At 43.9% G+C, this 18,356-nt stretch overlaps 1 protein-coding gene across 6 annotated transcripts in view; it reads left to right on the forward strand.

Moving 5' to 3' along the window:
- Positions 1-3,468: 3,468 nt before the first annotated feature.
- Positions 3,469-18,356, forward strand: part of DENND5B (DENN domain containing 5B) — a 118,889-nt gene continuing 104,001 nt past the window's right edge. For all 6 annotated transcript variants that reach the window (XM_071817239.1, XM_071817250.1, XM_071817259.1 and 3 more), the window contains exon 1: positions 3,469-3,632. In XM_071817239.1, the coding sequence (XP_071673340.1) occupies positions 3,521-3,632 (112 nt within the window). In that variant the 5' untranslated portion in view covers positions 3,469-3,520. The remainder of the gene's footprint in view (positions 3,633-18,356) is intronic.

Raw genomic sequence — 18,356 nt, forward strand, 5'->3', positions numbered from 1 at the left:
GAGCTCTGACACTGCTTTGTGCTCCACTGTGCCAGGGAAAGGCCTTGTCTCCCCAGGGTCATTGTTAATATGCTTTGAATAGGGGACATCCAGCCCACCCATGCTGCTTCTGGAGCTTTAACATCCTTTGTTGGTGAAAGGAAAAAATACTCACAGTCCCACCCAGTTACTGCTGATCATCCCAGATGTGCCTCGCAGCACAATCCTATCAGTAACTGCCACTTCCCAGGTTGTACAAATGCTTTTCCATGGCATTTGGCTGATTAGTAAGTATGTGCAGCAGTTCATGATGCTTTGAGGCCTCATCTTTTGTTATCCTCTCACTCTTGAAAGAAGCTCCACAGCCTCTTTGTGAACTTGCTTGTGACTGCTGTGAAATTTAAGCAAGCGATGTCGCGAACAGAACAGTGTTTGGTATGTCTCTAAAGCAGGGTAGCCCCTCTAGAGAGGCACTGGTGACCAGTACAGGGTAGGCTGGGATGGTGAGAAGACAGAAATGCCTAGATTATGGGGGCGGGGGGTGCAGAGGGGGAAAGTAGTGCAAAAAAATCTCAGTATGGAGAAAAGAGAATTATGGACAGAGAGGGAACACCTTGGTGCTTTCCTGTGCTGTGCACCACAAGGTAACGTGCATCAGGTGGTGGCACATGATACACAGAGGTGCTGTTGCACTTTTTTCACACACCTGATGTGGGAAGACTCCATGGCAGAACAGAGCATAGGGTGGGCACAAAGTGCTGCTGGGTCCTGCAAGCCAACATGACTCTGCTGTGCAGGCTTATTCCAGCCAAAGGCAAAGCTCCTGCTGCCTTTTGTTGCTTATACCTGGATAGAAGAAGGAAGCAGCTTATGACAAACTTGAATGTGTTCCTATCCATTTTGTGCTGCAGTACATGTAACTGAAGAGGGAAGGAAGACAAAAGAAAAAACAGCTGTAAATGGGTACCCAGTCTCCCTCTTGTAGTGGAGGGAAATACTGCCACCGGGTAGGAAGAAAAGAGTCTTGATATTAAATAAGATTGTGCAGTTGAGTTCTGAAATTTTCAATTATAACTGATACTATTGTCCAGTGAGTCACCTTTTAAGCTTACTCTCCCTGTTAAAATCTCCCCAAAATTACTAATTCCTTGGGATGGGAGCCAGGGTGGAGAAGACAAACATGAGTGAATAAGAGCTACCCAAACGCAGCATATGCCCTGTCTAAAGCTAGACCAGCTTGGAGGGAAAGACTGGAACAACTCAGATGGCAGGTTTTAGATGGGAAAAATCCAGGCCCAGGGACATAACGTGACTCAACAGATCTGTTTTATTAGAAGAAATCCTTGCTGTCATGAAACTCTTACAAGAGTGCCTGTGTGAGCTGTATGTACAGGAGCAGGAGCTCAACCTCACAGCTGTTCCAGGAAGAGGAGTGAATTTATCAGACTTTATATGTGCAGTCTCACGTGTTATGTACTTTGTGTTCATGTTTAATGCTCTACGTATTACTGATTTTATTGAAGTATCTGTGCATTGAGCTTTATCCAAGAAAAGAATACTATTCTGTACAGAAGACAGCTAAGCCAAAGCATTCTAGAACTGCCTGCTGCCCAAGAAATAAAGGTCAGGACCATTGTGTTACATTTTAAGTAATCTTAGAAGCAATCTTAACTCATACATCCTTTAGAGAGACTGGTAAAGCTTCTATCTTGGACTGCCTGGAGACACCCATGCAATCAGGCCTTCAAGAGAGAAGCCTACAACAAGAGTACAAGATGGTATTTCTCCACAGTAAGAGCAATTAGTTTTAAATGAGAGTCAGAGACAGACTTCTCATCTGACCTAGAGCTGAATAAGCAAACACATACAAGTTAATAAACAAACCAAACTAAATAAAATAACCTAGCTCTAAGTGCAAAGTCGAAAAAATAACTGGTCTTCTGACAAACTCCTATGTGGATCTAGCAAGGTTCAGCTTGTTATACTCAGTGCTGCAACCACCAGAATCAGCGACTGTGATAGAAGACTCACTGGGATATAATGGGAAGTGAGGAAATTGGTTTAGCTCTTGCCTGCTCTCAGTAGAGTACTGTAGGAAGCTGAGAAGTAAAAGGGCATACAACTTCTTAATTCAAAGGGAAAAGAGAGAGATATGCTTGTCTGGATTGCTTCCAGGTAAGAAGGAAGAGTTGTTCCACATACGTCCATAAAACGACCCATGCTGGATGAAATACCAAGTTCATTGCAGGCATTTCCTTATCAAAGACGCTTGTTCAAGAAGAAAAAAAGGTACATCATAGGGAAAAAAGAAAAAAAAAAAAAGTCTGACGCTGCTGAGAGATAAGTGAAAGAGGTCATAAGAGTCCACAGTAAGCAAAGGATGCGACTGTAATTATTACAGACTGCATGGACCAAGACTAGTAAACAGATAAACCCAGAAGGATCAAAGTGCATACTGAATTCTACAAACAACCTCCTTAAAATATACAGATGGCAGAGTTATCTGACATAAGCAGGGATCTCATCGGTTTGGAGAAAAAAAATCTCAGAACTTCAAAAGCATCATCTCTGTCCCTTTAAAAGTAGGTGGCACTCCCGAGCGGATCTGCCAGCACTTTGGCATCGGGTAATAATAACGGGAGGGTTTTTAGAAACGGGGATTAAAACAATACTGTGTTGATTGTTTGTTTGTTTTTTCCTGGACGCAGCAGAATGGTCATAAAATCTTAAGTAAGCTGGGAATGAATAAACTTTTTAGATTTTGCTTTTAAACAGAGCGCATGTGGCAAAGAAACAGTTCTCTGTCCCAGAAGTTAACGTAATCTGTAAATCCACCACGGCGCAGCGATGGAGACCACACAAAAGCTAGCCATCAGCCCCTTCTTCCCCTGTCAGCAGACCCTCACTGGAGTGGGTTTGTTGTCGTTGTTTCGACATTCGGGTCGGGAGAAGAAAAAGCCATTTCTCCCCGCAGAATTCCTGCAGAAAACGCTCTGCGCAGCCCGGGCGCTGGCTGATGCTCGGCCAGTTCTGGCTGTGGCGCTTCGGGCGCTGCCTCCTAATGGGGGGAGCAACATTTCCGATAGGAAGCGGCATCATCCCTTCTTTTATTTAAACAAAAGCCAACCTCTTCTGCTCACTCCTCGGAGACGAGGGGGAGAGCTTCAATCATCACACATCTCGAGGATCGTGCAAAAAACGTGAGGCGAAGCCGCCCGGGGCTTTCCCGCATCCCTCCCACCCAAAACGCCGATAAGGGCCGGAAATGTCTCGCTAAAGCCCCGAAGCAGGAGGAGCGGAGCGAACCGGAGGAGGCGCCGCCGCGGCCGCCCAGGGTTTAAATGCCCCGCGGGGGCGGGCTGGTAGTGCGGTACCGCCCGCTCCGCTCCCTCCGCCCCGCTCAGCTGACAGCGGAGCCGCTCGGTGCCCGCCGCGGCCTGCGCGCTCCCGCCGGGGATGGGGGCCGGCGCGCCGTGACCGTCCCGCGGGCGCGCCCCCGCGCAGAGCCGCGCTACCGCAGGGAGCCGCCGCCGCCGGCGGGATGAGCGGGAGCGGCGCCCCCGGGCCCGGTGCGGCGCCCTGTCGCTTCGCCCACTACTTCGTGCTGTGCGGCATCGACGCGGAGAGCGGGCTGGAGCCCGACGAGCTGGCAGGTGAGCGCTGCCGCCGGGCGCGGCGCGGCGGCCTCGCCCGCAGCCGTACCGCTGCGGCTCGCCGCGGCCCGGCGGGCTTTTGGGATCCGTTGCTTCAAAATGTCTGCCCCCCCAGCCCCGGGGAGGGGGAGAAGCGAAACGGGGGGGTCACCCCGCCGGCAGAAACCGCAGGGAGGGAGCAACTTTGAAGGCTAGCGCATCCGCGGGAGAGCTAGTGGAGCATCCCCGGAGGGCAGCTCCCGCGGGGGGCGTTTGTCTGTCGGCCGCCGGGATGCGCCCTCCCCCGCCGGCAGGGCTCCGCCGTTGGCCCTGGTCCCTAATGGTGGAAGGGGAAAGGCAGCCCTGGGCGGGAGGGTATAGCGGCTCTGCCGCGGCCAGCAGGGTGCGATTGACGGGATAAGGGTACGGGGGGTTACGGAATTGAGGGGAGCGGAATGACCGGGCTTTCTGTCGGGGCAGTTGCATTTTCATCTCTATTTGCACTAGAAAGGGCGGAGGCGGGGGGGGGTGGTGGGGAATCTGAGAAGAATGGAATAAATTAGTGGAATCGCATCTTTAATCATGTTGCTTCATTCATATCTTATGTCTATTTGGAAATAGTCTTTCTGCATCGTTCGTTCTTTCTCCATCCCCAAAATGTTACAGAATCAAAGAATGAAATGCATTTTTAAAAATTTTTTTTGGAGAGTTTATGACTGGTTTTGAGCTGATGATGTTGGGAAAAGGCAGTATTCCTTCCCAAATGTCCGTTGTGTTTAAATAAAAGGAACTGTTTGTCATTTTTTACACACAAAATGAATAACAGGGCTCAATATCATGGAAGCTAAAGATTTTCTCTCTGAGTTGAGTGAGAAAGCCCTTAAGTGCTTATGTTTCACTGTTCCGATGTGTTTACACTGCAAGTGAATGGGTTGTGAATGAAACTGAAGGCGGCTGTAGCTGTCACTGTGGGCACCTCTGCCAGGTGATGGGATCCTGGCGAGGCCTCCACTGCTATCGTGTCAGAAAGTACCTCACCTTCCTGTTGTGTAAGAGAGAGACTTAATGATCTACATCACTGATCGATGTACCCTGGTTGAAGTTCATATTTTTGTAACCTGTGAGAAGGGTGGATGCATGCAACTGATATTCCAAGGAGCTTTATCTTAATGTGGGGTGCCTATATCTTTTCCATTTGCAGTGAGCACACTCTGAGGTAGCCCTAGGATCTCCAAGTTGAACTATTAGCCAAATGTACTTAAATATCTGTTTGCTTTTTAAAGTGTACTAGTGACCGCAATTGTATCTTTTCAGTTTTGCTGCTTTTAGTAGAAAACTCCTGGCTTGTGACCCATCTCTCAGCTGATGGTGTACAGAGCTGGATTTGCATAGTATGACCTCTTGGGGTTTCAGCTTCTTAAACTTTGAGTCATCTCAAACTCTTCTATCTGAAAATAAACTATTTTTAAAACATAGAACGCACCCGTCACAGGCTGGCAGGCTCTGCCTTCCCTGATGAGTACCCAGACTTTCAGCTTGTCTTTTGCGGATTTCTGCTCTGTTTCCCAGTGAGATGCGCAGGCGTGTTCTTGGAGTGCTGCTCAAGGACAGGCTGAGTGCAGTGGGTTTGTGCCGTGTAATAGCTCAGCTACCAGGGCTCCACTTTCATGGTCATTCAGTAGGTTTAGTTGAACTGCCCCAGCAACATTAAGCAGATGTCAAAGCTAAAGCAAGTCTCCTTCTTTGTTTTTCTGTAAAATAAAGACATTTTGGCACATCTATGATATGTCCATTTATAAAATTTAATGCAACCATGAATCATTTCAAAGAGAAATTACCACAAGTAGTTGTTTTTAAAGCAACTGGGGCTTCTTTTATTTTCTCCCTCCCCTCCAATTGGAAATCACAAGTAGAAATGTCTACTGTAACTTGTTTAAACTAGGCGAGGTCCAGCAGTATGGTTTAAACATACAACATTTTTTGGTAATGCCAATTTAGGAGGCAACCTAGGAGTGTTGGGATGTGGTAGCGGAAGAAGTGGAGTAACAGAAATATGATGAGACTTAATATTGCCTCTGAGCAATGTTATATTTTTAGGGACTCGTGACAAGAGCTTTCTGCTATCAGCTGGGAGCTCAGCAGTTGGAAATGTTAGAGAAGAACAGGGAGTGCTGTGAGCTACAAATATAATGCAGCCGCGGAAAAATTAACTCTCCTTTTAGATGGAGCTGAGGAAACATTTCTGCTAAAGCTTGGGGGGTGTCACAGTAGGCAAGTAGTAGTGAGATCTCATCTGGAAATCTGTGTGAAGAGTTTTCAAAAACCAAGTTACCAGGGTTGAATTCATAACCAAACAGGTGGGGAGAAAGATACTTGTGGAAACAGAAGCCTGTTGTGTCACAGAAAACTCACAAATTAAGGTTATTTATTCCTAAAAATGCATTTACAACATTTTGTAGAAATAAATGATCCTGCTTTTTCCAGTATTGAATTACATAGCTGTGATAGCTTCCCATGCTGCTAGCTTTGTGCTTAAAGATCTTGAGGTAAGTCACAGCGCCGATGAAAAGTTGCTGTGACTTAAGCTGCTGCACAGATCATCCCCAATTTAGCAAAAAAGTAATTAAGAACCTGCTTATCTCCAGACCTGTGAGTGCCTTAGCAGCTGGTGTACACAAAGTGCCTTGCTCAAGCCAGGTCTGGCTGAATGGAGCTTTGCTAGGGTGGAACAGAGGAGCAGGAGGAGACAAGAGAAGCAATTCTGCCAGCCTGGGGCCTCTCTTCTGAACAGAGAAGCAGAAGTTGAAAAATCCTGGAGGGATTTTTGGTTTCCAGATAGTTACTGGTGATCAGCTGAGGCACAGTTGCCTCACCAGGGTGTGTGGCAAGTCTTCTCCAGTGTCACTTGGAGCTCCCCAACCTGTGACCTCCCTTTGGTGGGGACAGATGGGCACCCATCCCATGTGAATGCTTTCCTTGCCTGATGGGTTAAACCCAAAGTCTCTTTACACACAAAGCCATCTGCAGTTAAAAAACAAAAAAACCAAAACAAACAAACAAAAAAAACCCCACAAAACAGCAACAAAAAAACCCCAAACCAAAAAACACAAAAGCCCCTCATCTACTCCATCTGGCATGAAGTGAAATGTTTTGATGATAGTTTTGGAGGTGGGGTGAAGAACTAAGTTTTTAATTGGGTGTTTTCACAAAATGAAATGCAACAAAATCAAGGTTTTAAAGTTGTGTGAGGTATTGACGTTCTTTTAGGCAAGAGTGATTTTCTTTATGGTTCTTGTTCCTGTGGATGCTTGGTGCTTAAAATAAATGGGTTCAAACTGGAACACAAAAGGTTCCACTTGAATTTGAGAAGAAACTTCTCCTCAGTGAGGGTGCCAGAGCACTGGAACAGGCTGCCCAGGGGGGTTGTGGAGTCTCCTTCTCTGGAGACATTCAAAACCCGCCTGGATGCCTTCCTGTGTAACCTCATCCAGGTGTTCCTGCTCCGGCAGGGGGATTGGACTAGATGATCTTTCAAGGTCCCTTCCAATCCCTGACATTCTGTGATTCTGTGATAGATGAGAATTTACCACTATGCAAATGGTTCATTTTGCTTAGATTTTTTTTTTCCTTTGCCTGGATACTATTTTCTGGTACAAATTTTCCTATTTTTTTAATTAGCAAATTACTTCACAGCTGGCTTTTCAAATGGATTAATTTTAGTTTTTAAAGTGAATTAATTTTGAAAAATAAAAAGCTGTTTATGTATTGTTCAACTTGGTGGCGTATCCAGGCACACAGCAAAGTGGTGTATTGGATTCTAATGCTATCAAAACACTTGTGGCACAATCACAAAGCTCTCAGTCACGGGCGGAAGAAAGAAGTCTTTCTAGGGACTTGAGGGAGGAAATGAAGCTATCTAAGGATTTCTTGGCAATTAATAGTTGGAGAGGTCAGAAAAGAAGAGCAGGATATTTGATATGAAATATCTTGAAAAACTTGAAAATTTCATTATTAGTTTCTGTGGCCAGTTGAACTGCACTAAAATAGGGTGAAGGCAGCTTTTCTTTCATGTTTGTGGCTGATAGAAAATACCATGCAGTTCACTTTCATCTTCATGCCTACATCTTTCAGGAAAAGCTGTTTTGAGACTATCAGCCTTGGAATTGCATATGCTTAAATGGGCTTGTTACAGTAAATATTTAACATCAGCTTAAACAAAAAGGTGTAATCATTCATTAATTGCGTATTTTGTTGTACTATATGAACTTTGTGTCTGCAAGGCACAAAATTTTTCTGGCTGTAGCGGCTTTTACATTTTACTTTGAGAGCATATTAAATTTTGTAGTATCTTTTTACAGAGTGTCACGAACTAGAATTTAGAAAAATCCAAAATACCTATGTGTCAATTAATAAGAAAATTAAATATCTTTTATTGGGGAAGTAATTTAGTGCTCTGGAAGAAAGGAGAGAGAGAGAATTACAGACGGGTGTTTTGTTCCCAAGTGGAAGGACAGTTATGCTCCATTGAGGATGCTGTTGCTGGTGCAGTTTGGAGGTAGAAAGGATGCAGTAAGCCAGCATGAGAACTGGGCTCTGAAGGACCATGTTGGATGATGCCTTCTGCGTCTCCAAATGTGAATTATCAGTGGAGTTGTGGCAGCCCTCTTGCTGTATGAAATGAAAAGTTTTATAGCTTCTTTCCACACATAAACCATAAAAATATTACCTCAGGGCTATGCTTACAGTGAGGACATATTTCAGTTATTGTATCTTGTCTAGCAACATATTTTGCACTGTCTAGTTCTGGCCATTGCATGAAGATTCACTGTCTTATTGTCCTGGTTCAGTGTACACTTCAAAGCTGTAGAGAGCTTCACTACTCTACTTTTAAGGTTGCTTTCTTTTCTTTTATGACTGCTGAAGCTGAGAATGCTTTTACCAGTCATGCTCATTGGAAATGTTGAGTCTCTTCGCGAAGATAAACACTACTTCTGCCTCATGCTGTTTCCCTACAGATATTGGTAATTAATTCCCCCCCAATTAAATGCTAGTTCATTTCATAATGTTGAAAACCAAACAGGTTGTATTGCAATCTGACTAACTGGTTTTTGTCTAGTAGGCTCTTAGTTTTAGAAAGCTAAAGGACCTTTTTTGTCCTTGTGTGAGCTTGGAACCTGCGCGCTCACGCCTTGCAGAGCGTCCCTGCAGCCCGTGCGGTTTCTCTATTGCAGTTCTCCATCCCGGTTCCTTCATGCCAAGTCACCCTGCAGTGCCAGATAACTTGCTGGTATTGCTACAGCAATACAACTTCTCATGTACATGTCTTTTTCTGAAAATAAGTAATTGGGTTTTTTTTCCTAGTTTACTGGAAATAGACTGAGAAATTTCCCTTTACCAAGGAATATCTGAGCAGTTGCAGTTCCTGTTCATGACTTGCGCAGTTGCCACAAATGAAAAGCGGGCTACGGGAGTTTTGCTTTTCATTTTTAAGTACAGTCCAGAGTTGCATAAAGGATTTTTGGAGGGATTGCCCAGGTTAAGTAATCTGGATGTGGATGAGAGTGATATGAGTACTGTGCAACTTAACAAAACTTAACTTGTTCCTCAGAAGCAATTGTAGTAGATTGCTGAGGTTTTCTGATAATTGTAAGGCTTGTGGGATGGATGGGACTCAAGCATTTCTCCTGCTTAAGAAGCGATGCTTAAATGCAGAGCTAAATCTTCTGACTTTATGGCTGGAATAAGCAATTCTCATGGATGAGGGACTGGACGGAGCAGTTGGCTTATTATTGAAGTAACTTGGGTTTTTTTGTAACTTGTATACCCAGTGTTTCCTTGTTTGTTATGACATTTTGGAAACCTGTTTGATAAAAATCTAAGCCAGATTAATATTTTGTTCATGTGAAAATAAATCTTTTGATCTTGATCTGCGTAAGTAAAGAGCAGCTGTTATAGTTAAAGGGAGTTTGGAGATCATCCCTGCTTCTGTGCCACCTCAGCTTGATGCTGAAATGGAAATGATGTTTCTGCTCTCTTGTGCATCTTTAAAGGTGGTGGCGTGGACAACTGCTGTAATGGTTTGTTCTTAAACTTGTTTTTTTGTTTTTTTGCTACCAGAGAAAGACAGAACTGCATTGTGACACCACACAGACTCTAAAAAATAGATTTCTGAATTATAAATTAAAGACTTAGCTGCTGTAGGGGGATCTCTGCAGCCAAAGGAAGCAGTGCTTTTTTATAAAGAATTGTCGATATTATTGACAAGTATCATCTCCATTTATGATAAACTTTAAGGACTGACTGTCTTGCTTACTTGGGTAACAGACCATTTGTGGAATTTCTAATGGTTGTGACGTATTATGCTTTAGTAATAGCGTTTTCATTCTCTGTGCCAGAGAGACATTGGATTTAAATGCTCCCCCAACCCTGGTGTGACTATTCTTTTATATGTCTGCCCTCATCTAAGTTTTTATACTCTATTCCTTGGAAAAAAAAATCATTATTCCTATCAATAGCACTGACTCATCAATGCTAAACCAAAGATAATTTCATGTACTTTTTTGCTAGATAAGCTGCTGTTTTAATTTCCAATTAGAAAGACTAAAACCTTTTGCACTCTCAGAGGCTGTTTAGCTGCCAGCAGCAGTTGTTGCAGTAGCACAGAGGAAGGTGTGACCATGTACATGAGGGTTTGTTTTAGGGAAAATTCTAGTAACTGATCTGTTAATATTGGGGTATGTAGCTTTTTTTCCTTCACATAGTGTAAACCTCAGTAGTAATCAAATTGCTGGCAGGCGGACTGGCTGAGCTGCTGTCCTTCATAAGAACGACCTAAATCCAACTCTAATCTTGTCCCTGAGCATCAGCCTGAAATCATGGCCAGTCCCACCCTGATGGCTTAGTGGTGCGGTGGCTGGGGAGCACCGAGGTCCCTGGGGCTGCAACCACGTGCCTCAGTCAAAGAGCTCTGAAAGGCAAACTTGCACATGTCTTACTTAAAAGGGGCCTATAAGAGAGATGGGGACAGGCTTTTCAGCAGGGCCAATTGCAATAGGACAAGGGTTATGGTTTTAAACTAAAGAGGGGAGATTCAGGTTAGACATGAGGAAGACATTTTTTTACTATGAGGGTGGCCCAGGTTGCCCAGAGAAGTGGTAGATGCCCCATCCCTGGAGACATTCAAGTCCAGGCTGGATGGGACTCTGAGCAAGCTGATCTAGTTGAAAATGTCCCTGCTCATGGCAGGGGGTTCTGCTAGATGACCTTTGAAAGGTCCCTTCCAACCCAAAATATTCTATGATGTCCTGGAGACCGTAGCAGTGCTGTATCAGGCCTTGTCATGGCTAGGTGTTGGTAGGAAGCATGAAATGATAGTTTAGAGCTTACGTTGAAGGTGTTTGTTGCCAATGGAGGGGCTCCCATGTCAGCATCCACCTCTGTGGTGGTCCTCACAGTGCTGGAGGAAAGTGGGATCTGGGGGAAGAGGATTACTACTCTTCTCAAAACAGGAGAGCAGAAACAGTGGATATGTCAGAATTGTCCAGGGCAGTGTGTGGCTGGAGTATTGATTTCTCTGCTCAGCTGTCTGCTCGTGAAGCCTTTCCGTCCTCTCCAGGGCAATCTACCAGCACTGCAGGAGCTGTGCCAGCTCCCCGACACTGTGCCCACAGCATTCCTCTGCCAGCACAGCACTCACTGTAGGAAAACCTCCAAAATAAGCTGGTTAAAATGCATGCAAGCCAGCAGGGCAAGGGTGTCAGGGCTCTCTTGCCTGGGTTCTTTCACCTGCTTGTCATGGGCTAATCAAGTTGTCCTTAATGCCAGCTCGTCCCTGAAACACGCTGGCAAACGTACAGCCTGCAAAGCCTCTGCGCAGGCTTGACGCTGGATGCGCGGCTGGCATGCTGCTCCCTGCTGCAGCTGCTGATCTGCTGCAACGAGGGCTGGAGTCAATGGGAAATGTGAATGAAGCAGGGAAAGAAAAAAAAAAAATAAACAGCATTTGGACTTCGATCCAGTTAATGGTGTGGTGCTTGGTTGGTTCTATTTGAGATCTGTAGGACTGTTTACATATGTGGGAAGAAGATCACAAGTAGCTTGTTCAGCCATCTCTTGTGCACATGGAGAGGAACTGTAACAGTCAATATATGAGCCTTCATAGAGTTTGCAAGTGTAAGTAACTGACTTTTTTTTTAATCTACCTCTTGACCAGAAGTAGGAAGTGTTACATTGAGGAAAAACAAATTTGGTTAGGCAACAATAGACATACTCTGTTATTTTGGTCGCATGAGCGATATTGACAATCTCAAGTGTAAATAGGAAAGAAATGATGATGGATAATGACAATAAAAGACACATACTGGGGAGACGACTGTGTGACAGACTGCTGGGGTGTCAGATACTGACATGGCTGGAAGAAGCTTCTGTTGAAGTATGCAAGTACAAACAGCTCAGTTTTTGCTCCTTGCTTGGAGTCAAAGATGGTTTTACTTGGCTGTCTGATTATTATATCTTAGCTGAGAGCTTTCTCGTTAAGATGTCCTAGGCTTGATGAAGATGCCTGGCTGGAAATGTGAAACCATGCTCCTTCAAGGTGAGGGGTTTTGCTTCGTCCTACTTCTACATACCAACTCAATCCATGAAAAATAACATCAAAACACCCCAACAGATACTTAAAGGGTGAAATGGTAAGAGTATTCCCTTGCTAATAGATACTCCATGTAGAGTAGTCATGAAGGACTTCACTAGATCTCAGTGAGCAGCTTTGATTGATAGTACAAAATTTAACTCTTAGTAGAATATAACATGGGGGCAAATGTCGAGGTTTGGATCTGCAAAGAAAACTTCTTCTCTCACTGGAGAAGAACTTTCAGGATTTCATACAAAAATGTCAGCAGTCCTTGTGTTGTGTTCAGAGGCAATGTCAGTCTTGGGAGAATGAGATTCCACCTCTGCCCCCCACCTTGGAGCACAAACTTGGCTTTGCTTTACAGTCATCTTAGTAATGAAATTCCAACAATAATTCTGGCACCTAGTAGCATTTTTTAAATAAGCTGCGTATGAAATGGAGTCAAATCATGTTTCAAAGCTGTGTGAGTGGTAGGTTGCACAGCATGAAAGCTGGAAGAATCCCCTGTCCACCCTCTTCTTGGTGTTCTCTTGTTATGTTGAAGACTAACATGTGGAAGGGTAAGGGGGCTTAATCTGAAACACCATTCTGTCTAAACAGTAATAGGATTTAAAAAAAGGCAAAGCTCAACTGTCATGGGTATGTAGTGGCTGGTGCTTTTCATGCATGACTGAAATTATTTGTATAAATTTGCATTTTCCCCCTGGCATCTAGATAAACCCATGCTCATTTCCATGCATAGCTATTTTCACATGCAAACTGGCATGCGATGTAATGCAACATTACCTGCTTTAGCAGTAACTATAGATACAAGGAAAAAGCAAGTGTCGCTGTGGATGCCCCTTAGCTGAGGCCCCCCAGGTAGAAAAGGTGCTTCCAGTGTCTTGTGACTGAACAACAAGAGGGCTGAGCTCTTGTAAAGAAATGATGAAACCAAGCGCTTACTGAACTGGTAGTTTCTCAATGAAATATTGATCAAATGGGCCGAGTGGTCTGCTTTGGACCAACTGACATTTGAGATGTAGCTGGAACCTGCTGGGAGAGGAGGATGCTGTCATGGTCCAAATAGGTACTGGTTACACTGACTTTAAATGTCTGAGATCTGGAGCCCAGGTTCTCACTGTCCTGGTGACTGTCTAGAGGATCCAAGTTCCTGATTTAGGACTCCCTCTCTCCTGCTTTTTGTCTGGGTTGCTGCTGAGATAAATCCAGTCAGATGATGCAGGTACCTTCTGCTAGGGCCTCTGGTCTCCCATGAGATGCTCAGGAAAGAGAATTGAGATTTATTTTTTCAGATTCAAACTATGAAGTATTTGAGCAAAGAACGCAATAATATACAATTGAGTAAATATTTGGCTTTCCATTGCTGAGGGAGGGGAGGATTTGCTGATTAGTTAGTTATTCACACAGTACTGTTTTTTCTATCAGTATTTCCACTTGATATTATTGTTTGCTTTATGCTGTGTAACACTCTGACGTGAATGTAAAATGAAGAACAATTTTATGCTTAAAACAACATAGACATGTTAACATAGGCTTTGTCTCAGCTGTGATGTCGGCTGATGTGGAGAGATGAAGGGCTGTTGCACAGTTTATAGGGACTTTTTGTAATGTAGATGTTGTGCTTTCTCATTTTGTTTATTCTTCCAGTATAACAATTTGAAAATACACAGCACCAAGTATTTGGGGCAGAATTCTCGCATTTTATTTTAAAACAAACCAGAAGCAACAAAACACCCAAACCGCTAAAATTTTGTGTAATCATATGAAGAAGAAATGGCTGGTCGTGACTCAATGCGTAAAACTGCCAGGCACTTTGTAAAACAGCTGATGGTGATGTACGCTCTGTCAAAGAGCTTTGAAGGGTGTATTCTGCTGTAGGTTTTGCCTTGTAAACACTTCAAGAATGTGAGGGCCAGGAAGAATGGTACTACAGTCTCTCTAATGCACCTCCTTTTTGGGTTGTTAACCTCTAGTGTCTATGGTTATGTATCTGTTAAGGGAGAATATTTATCTCTGAAGTCAGGAAAGCAGCTCTTCAGCCCAGCTGAATTAGGTGTTTAGCCTTTTCCCAAGGTGATGCTGTTCAAGATAAGTTTGTCTGACTAGCATTTGCAAATATGTTGACTCTGGCTTCAGTGTCTCATTCTGGCTTTAGTGTGATAGCAGATGTTGTTTGACTCTCTTAATTCAAGCAGGGATGTGTAGTCTAGTGTTTCTATCTCAAATTGAGGAATGACTAAGAACTAAAGAATCTCAGTGTAAGGAATGCTATTAAGTAATCATATTTATTTATGAAAAAATGAACATCTGCATAGGGTGAGGCAGCTGTAGATGTGGTCTGCTGTCTGTCTTAGCAAAGTGATGGCAGATGTTAACTTTAGCAGTAGCTGCTCTGGCTAATAACTTACTATAATTTCTATGCCTGTTTCTTTGTTTTCTTTCTTCTTGGAGCTGCATGCAGGATGGTGAGTTGGGAGGGGAAAGGAAGAGCCCTATTTGAAAATTGCTCCGTCTAATACGCACATGAGAAAAAAAATCACCACCACCACCAACAAAAAGAAACAATTTAGCTTAATGGGGGGTGAACTTCCCATGAAAACTCTGCCTTAATGAGCTCAGGCCCCTCAGCCCTGCTTTGTCCCGGTCAGCAGGTGAGAAAGAGCTGAGGTCCCCGGCTCGGTGCCCTGGCTGTGACCCAGGGGCTCGGGGCCCCGATTAGTTCAGCTCTTGTGCTTTCGGCAGGAGTAAGAATGAGAAAACATCTTGTCGTGGGGCCTGGATGTATTCATGCTCCTTGCCTGCAGGTCTCTGCTAGCGCTGGAAAAGGCATTTGTTCAGGAGCTGAGGAAAAAAGGCACAGATTTAGGTCTTTCCTAAAACTGAGAATTAATTGCCTGGAGCAACTATAGCAGTGAAATATCCAAGATATCATACTTGATAGTGGTGAAGATCTGAAAACTATTTGCAATTCAAAATCTGTCTTGGTTTTCAGTTATTGGTTAGTATTTTGTCAGCACTTTGTGGCAGTGACTTCTGTGTCCCAGCATCACTTGTGCACCGAACAGCTCAAAAGGGACATTGACGCTAAGCAAGAGACCATCTGTGTTGTTAGTAGTGTAGTATTATCACACTTAACACTCAGGCTTGCGTGATTGATAACCTGATCACACTAGGCCTGTTTCCTTTATACAAAAACAACAAAAAATACACCCCTCTAAATAAATAAATAAAGCTGTGTCCTTATCTATCAACTTCTGAGCCCGTAAGTCAATGTTGTCAGAGGTGGAACTCAAAAGATATGGGATTTTTTTCTTGTGCGTGTAAATTCCCTGCGGCTAGAGCAGAGATCCTCATTAACCTTCCAATCATACAAAGACTGGAAGAAAAGCAACAAAACTTTGTAAAGCAGGAGAGGCCCCTCCACGCGGGTACCCTGGTGGGCTGATTGGTAGCCTGGGGTGCTGGGATGTGAGAGGAGTGAGTGTTGCATCTTGCCCATCTGGTGGGTCAGGGACTGAAGGGCGCTGAAGGGTAACCTGTGGTACTGAGAGGGGAAGGAAAAGAAGGAAGATGGGAGCTCACAGGCTTGTGTGAGCAAAAGGAGCTGCAGATGAGAGGACCGTGACTTCTGTCCTGGCATCCTGTCACATAAATGCGAGTGCTCTTCACCCATGCCTGTGAATCCGTTCAGCTGTGTTAATGCCATCTTCCCTTGTCTTTCCGTCTGGGCCTCAAAGGAAGAGTATTTGTTAGGGGAGCAATTCTGCTACAGCTCCTATAATGTGGTAACAGGTGGTGGGAGCAAAGCTGTGTTTGGCAATAAATAGCAATGCAAGGATGGTTGGTTGCTGGTCCAAGCCCTTCCTCAGGGTCAATGAAAGGATGTAGGAGCTTGGTGGTGTTGGTGCTTTTGCATCCAATAGATGTATCTGTGCAAAAGGACTTATTTGTTTTTCAAAATGCACCGAGTGGGAGATATGTGCTTGGGAAGAGGGTTCTCTACTTTTTTTTTTTCTCCTTAATCTTTCTCCTTCCCACACTTAAAACAAATCAGCTTATCCTCATGCTTTATTGTTTTAAAGTTGTTCTGACCTTTCTGATAATATTGTTAAAAACCAAGAACTGTATTGTGATCTGTTAAAGTGCTAATGATGCAGAAGGAGTCATAAAACCCTATTAAGTGCTTTAAATTTTGAGTAACTCCAGTAAAAGGCACCGCAAGGGATGGCTAATCACTCTGCATTTATGAGTTGTCTTGGAAGTAAATGGCAATATTCAGCCGAATCTGTCCACTGAAACAGCCTAGAAGGAGACGGCATTGCATTGCAGTGCAGTGGGAGGGTGGCAATCCACACTTGATTAATCTTCTCATACCAAAGTGGCATCGTTCCATGCTTCCAGCACGCTTGTTATAGATGAGTGCATTAATGTGGGCGCCTGGGTAACTGAAACTGTGCTTGGGGGTTGGGGGGGAAATTAAGATAAATGTTGCTGACTCAGTTTCTCTTTCTTATATGACCTCTACATGTGTTTTTCCAAGCAGTGCTTAAGTGATTCCATGTTAAAGTGAGCATTTTAAAATTCCTCTTGGCATCACTAACAGTCACAGAGCTGTTTTGTGTGGCTGGGTTATTTAAACCCTTTGTTTTCCTGAACTTCCTCCACCTGAAAACTGTTGTGTTCCTCAGATCCAAAAGACTGACTCTTGGTTAGTCACTGTTACACTATGCTGAGTTTAACCATGTTAGACAGATGTTGGGGCCAAACCTCCCTCAGGGCTGGACAAGTGGTCTTCTGAGCCATCTTCTTTTGAGTGGATACAATTAACTGGTTGGTGAAAGTGTGTAGAGGTCTCTGAGGGCTGACGATAATTTGCGGTCCAGAAAGTCTGGAAATTATTCTAGCCTTAAGAGAAACCAATTCAGGAGGCTGCTTAGCTTTTGCAGGGTTGATTGTCTTATTTTCACTTTCTGAGTATGTTTAATAAAAAGGAGATTGCAGCTAAATTTAAGCAAACTCTTGCATTTGGGACTTAAATTTCTGTTTTCCTTTCTTGCAGTGACTTACCAATAATTGTCTTGCTAATACATTTTTAAGTAGTAGAATTTGAATGTATTACCTGGTTTATTTTTGTGGGAGGTCATCGGTTTCACAATACTGTATAAAACTGAAACCAAATCCTCCTGTCTGCAGCTGCAGTGTTAAATAGAGCATCATTGTCATGTGGTGAGCATGGCTGTCAAAACATTTCGGGCAAAGTGGGTAACATGAACAGTTCTTCTACGTTAAATATTTATAGATGAAAATGCAAACTCAGAAGGCTGCCAGCAGACAGACGTACTGCTTAAAGACATTGTTGTGTTGGTGAGGGCATGAATCTTCGCGCTGCAGCTTTAGAAGAAGACAGTGAGTTGTATCGCCTTGCGCATGGGCTCAAGGGTGTATTCATTCTCTACAGAAATATGTATTCAGAGGAACTGGAAGTTTAAAACATCTTGCGAAAAACAATAGCTCTACATAAGTGATTTGCAAGCCAGTGGCTCCTGAAATGGTCTGTTCTCTTTGCCCACTGGTCTGCTACAGCAGGCGTAGCAAAAGCCCAGCACAAGCCCTCTTTGGCATGCCTAGCCTCAAGGGCAGGCACGTCTTTATTTCTGGTCCTCTGGTGCAAACAGGTGGTGAGCTACAAGCGGCGAGGTACTGAGGAGAAAACCATGTAATTAAATCTGGCACCGTAGTATAATAAATCTCCCTTGTATTCTTTAGCTTTCTAGACGCCTTTCGAGCAGCACACAATGTCTGTGATTAATGACTCTTGTATTGTCTTAAATAATAAGCTTGAGCCTTCAGATAGGTGACATAATTTAGCCATAATGAGCGTCAGCTTCATGTATTTGATCCCAACGCTTTGAATTTCAGCGTCATTGTTGCCGTGTCCTTGAGAGATTGTTTTATGCCAAAGAAAATCAGTAAAGAGGAGTGGGGGGCGATTCCTATGAGTGTGAAGAATCCAACCAATCTGTTGCTCTTGAAGACATTGACTTTTTTGTTGTATCTTGTTTTTAAATATGCAAGATAAAAGCAGTTGGATCATTCATAAACTGGACCCACTG

The sequence above is a fragment of the Patagioenas fasciata genome, chromosome 1, assembly GCF_037038585.1.
Source record: "Patagioenas fasciata isolate bPatFas1 chromosome 1, bPatFas1.hap1, whole genome shotgun sequence".
Classification (NCBI taxonomy): Eukaryota; Metazoa; Chordata; class Aves; order Columbiformes; family Columbidae; genus Patagioenas; species Patagioenas fasciata.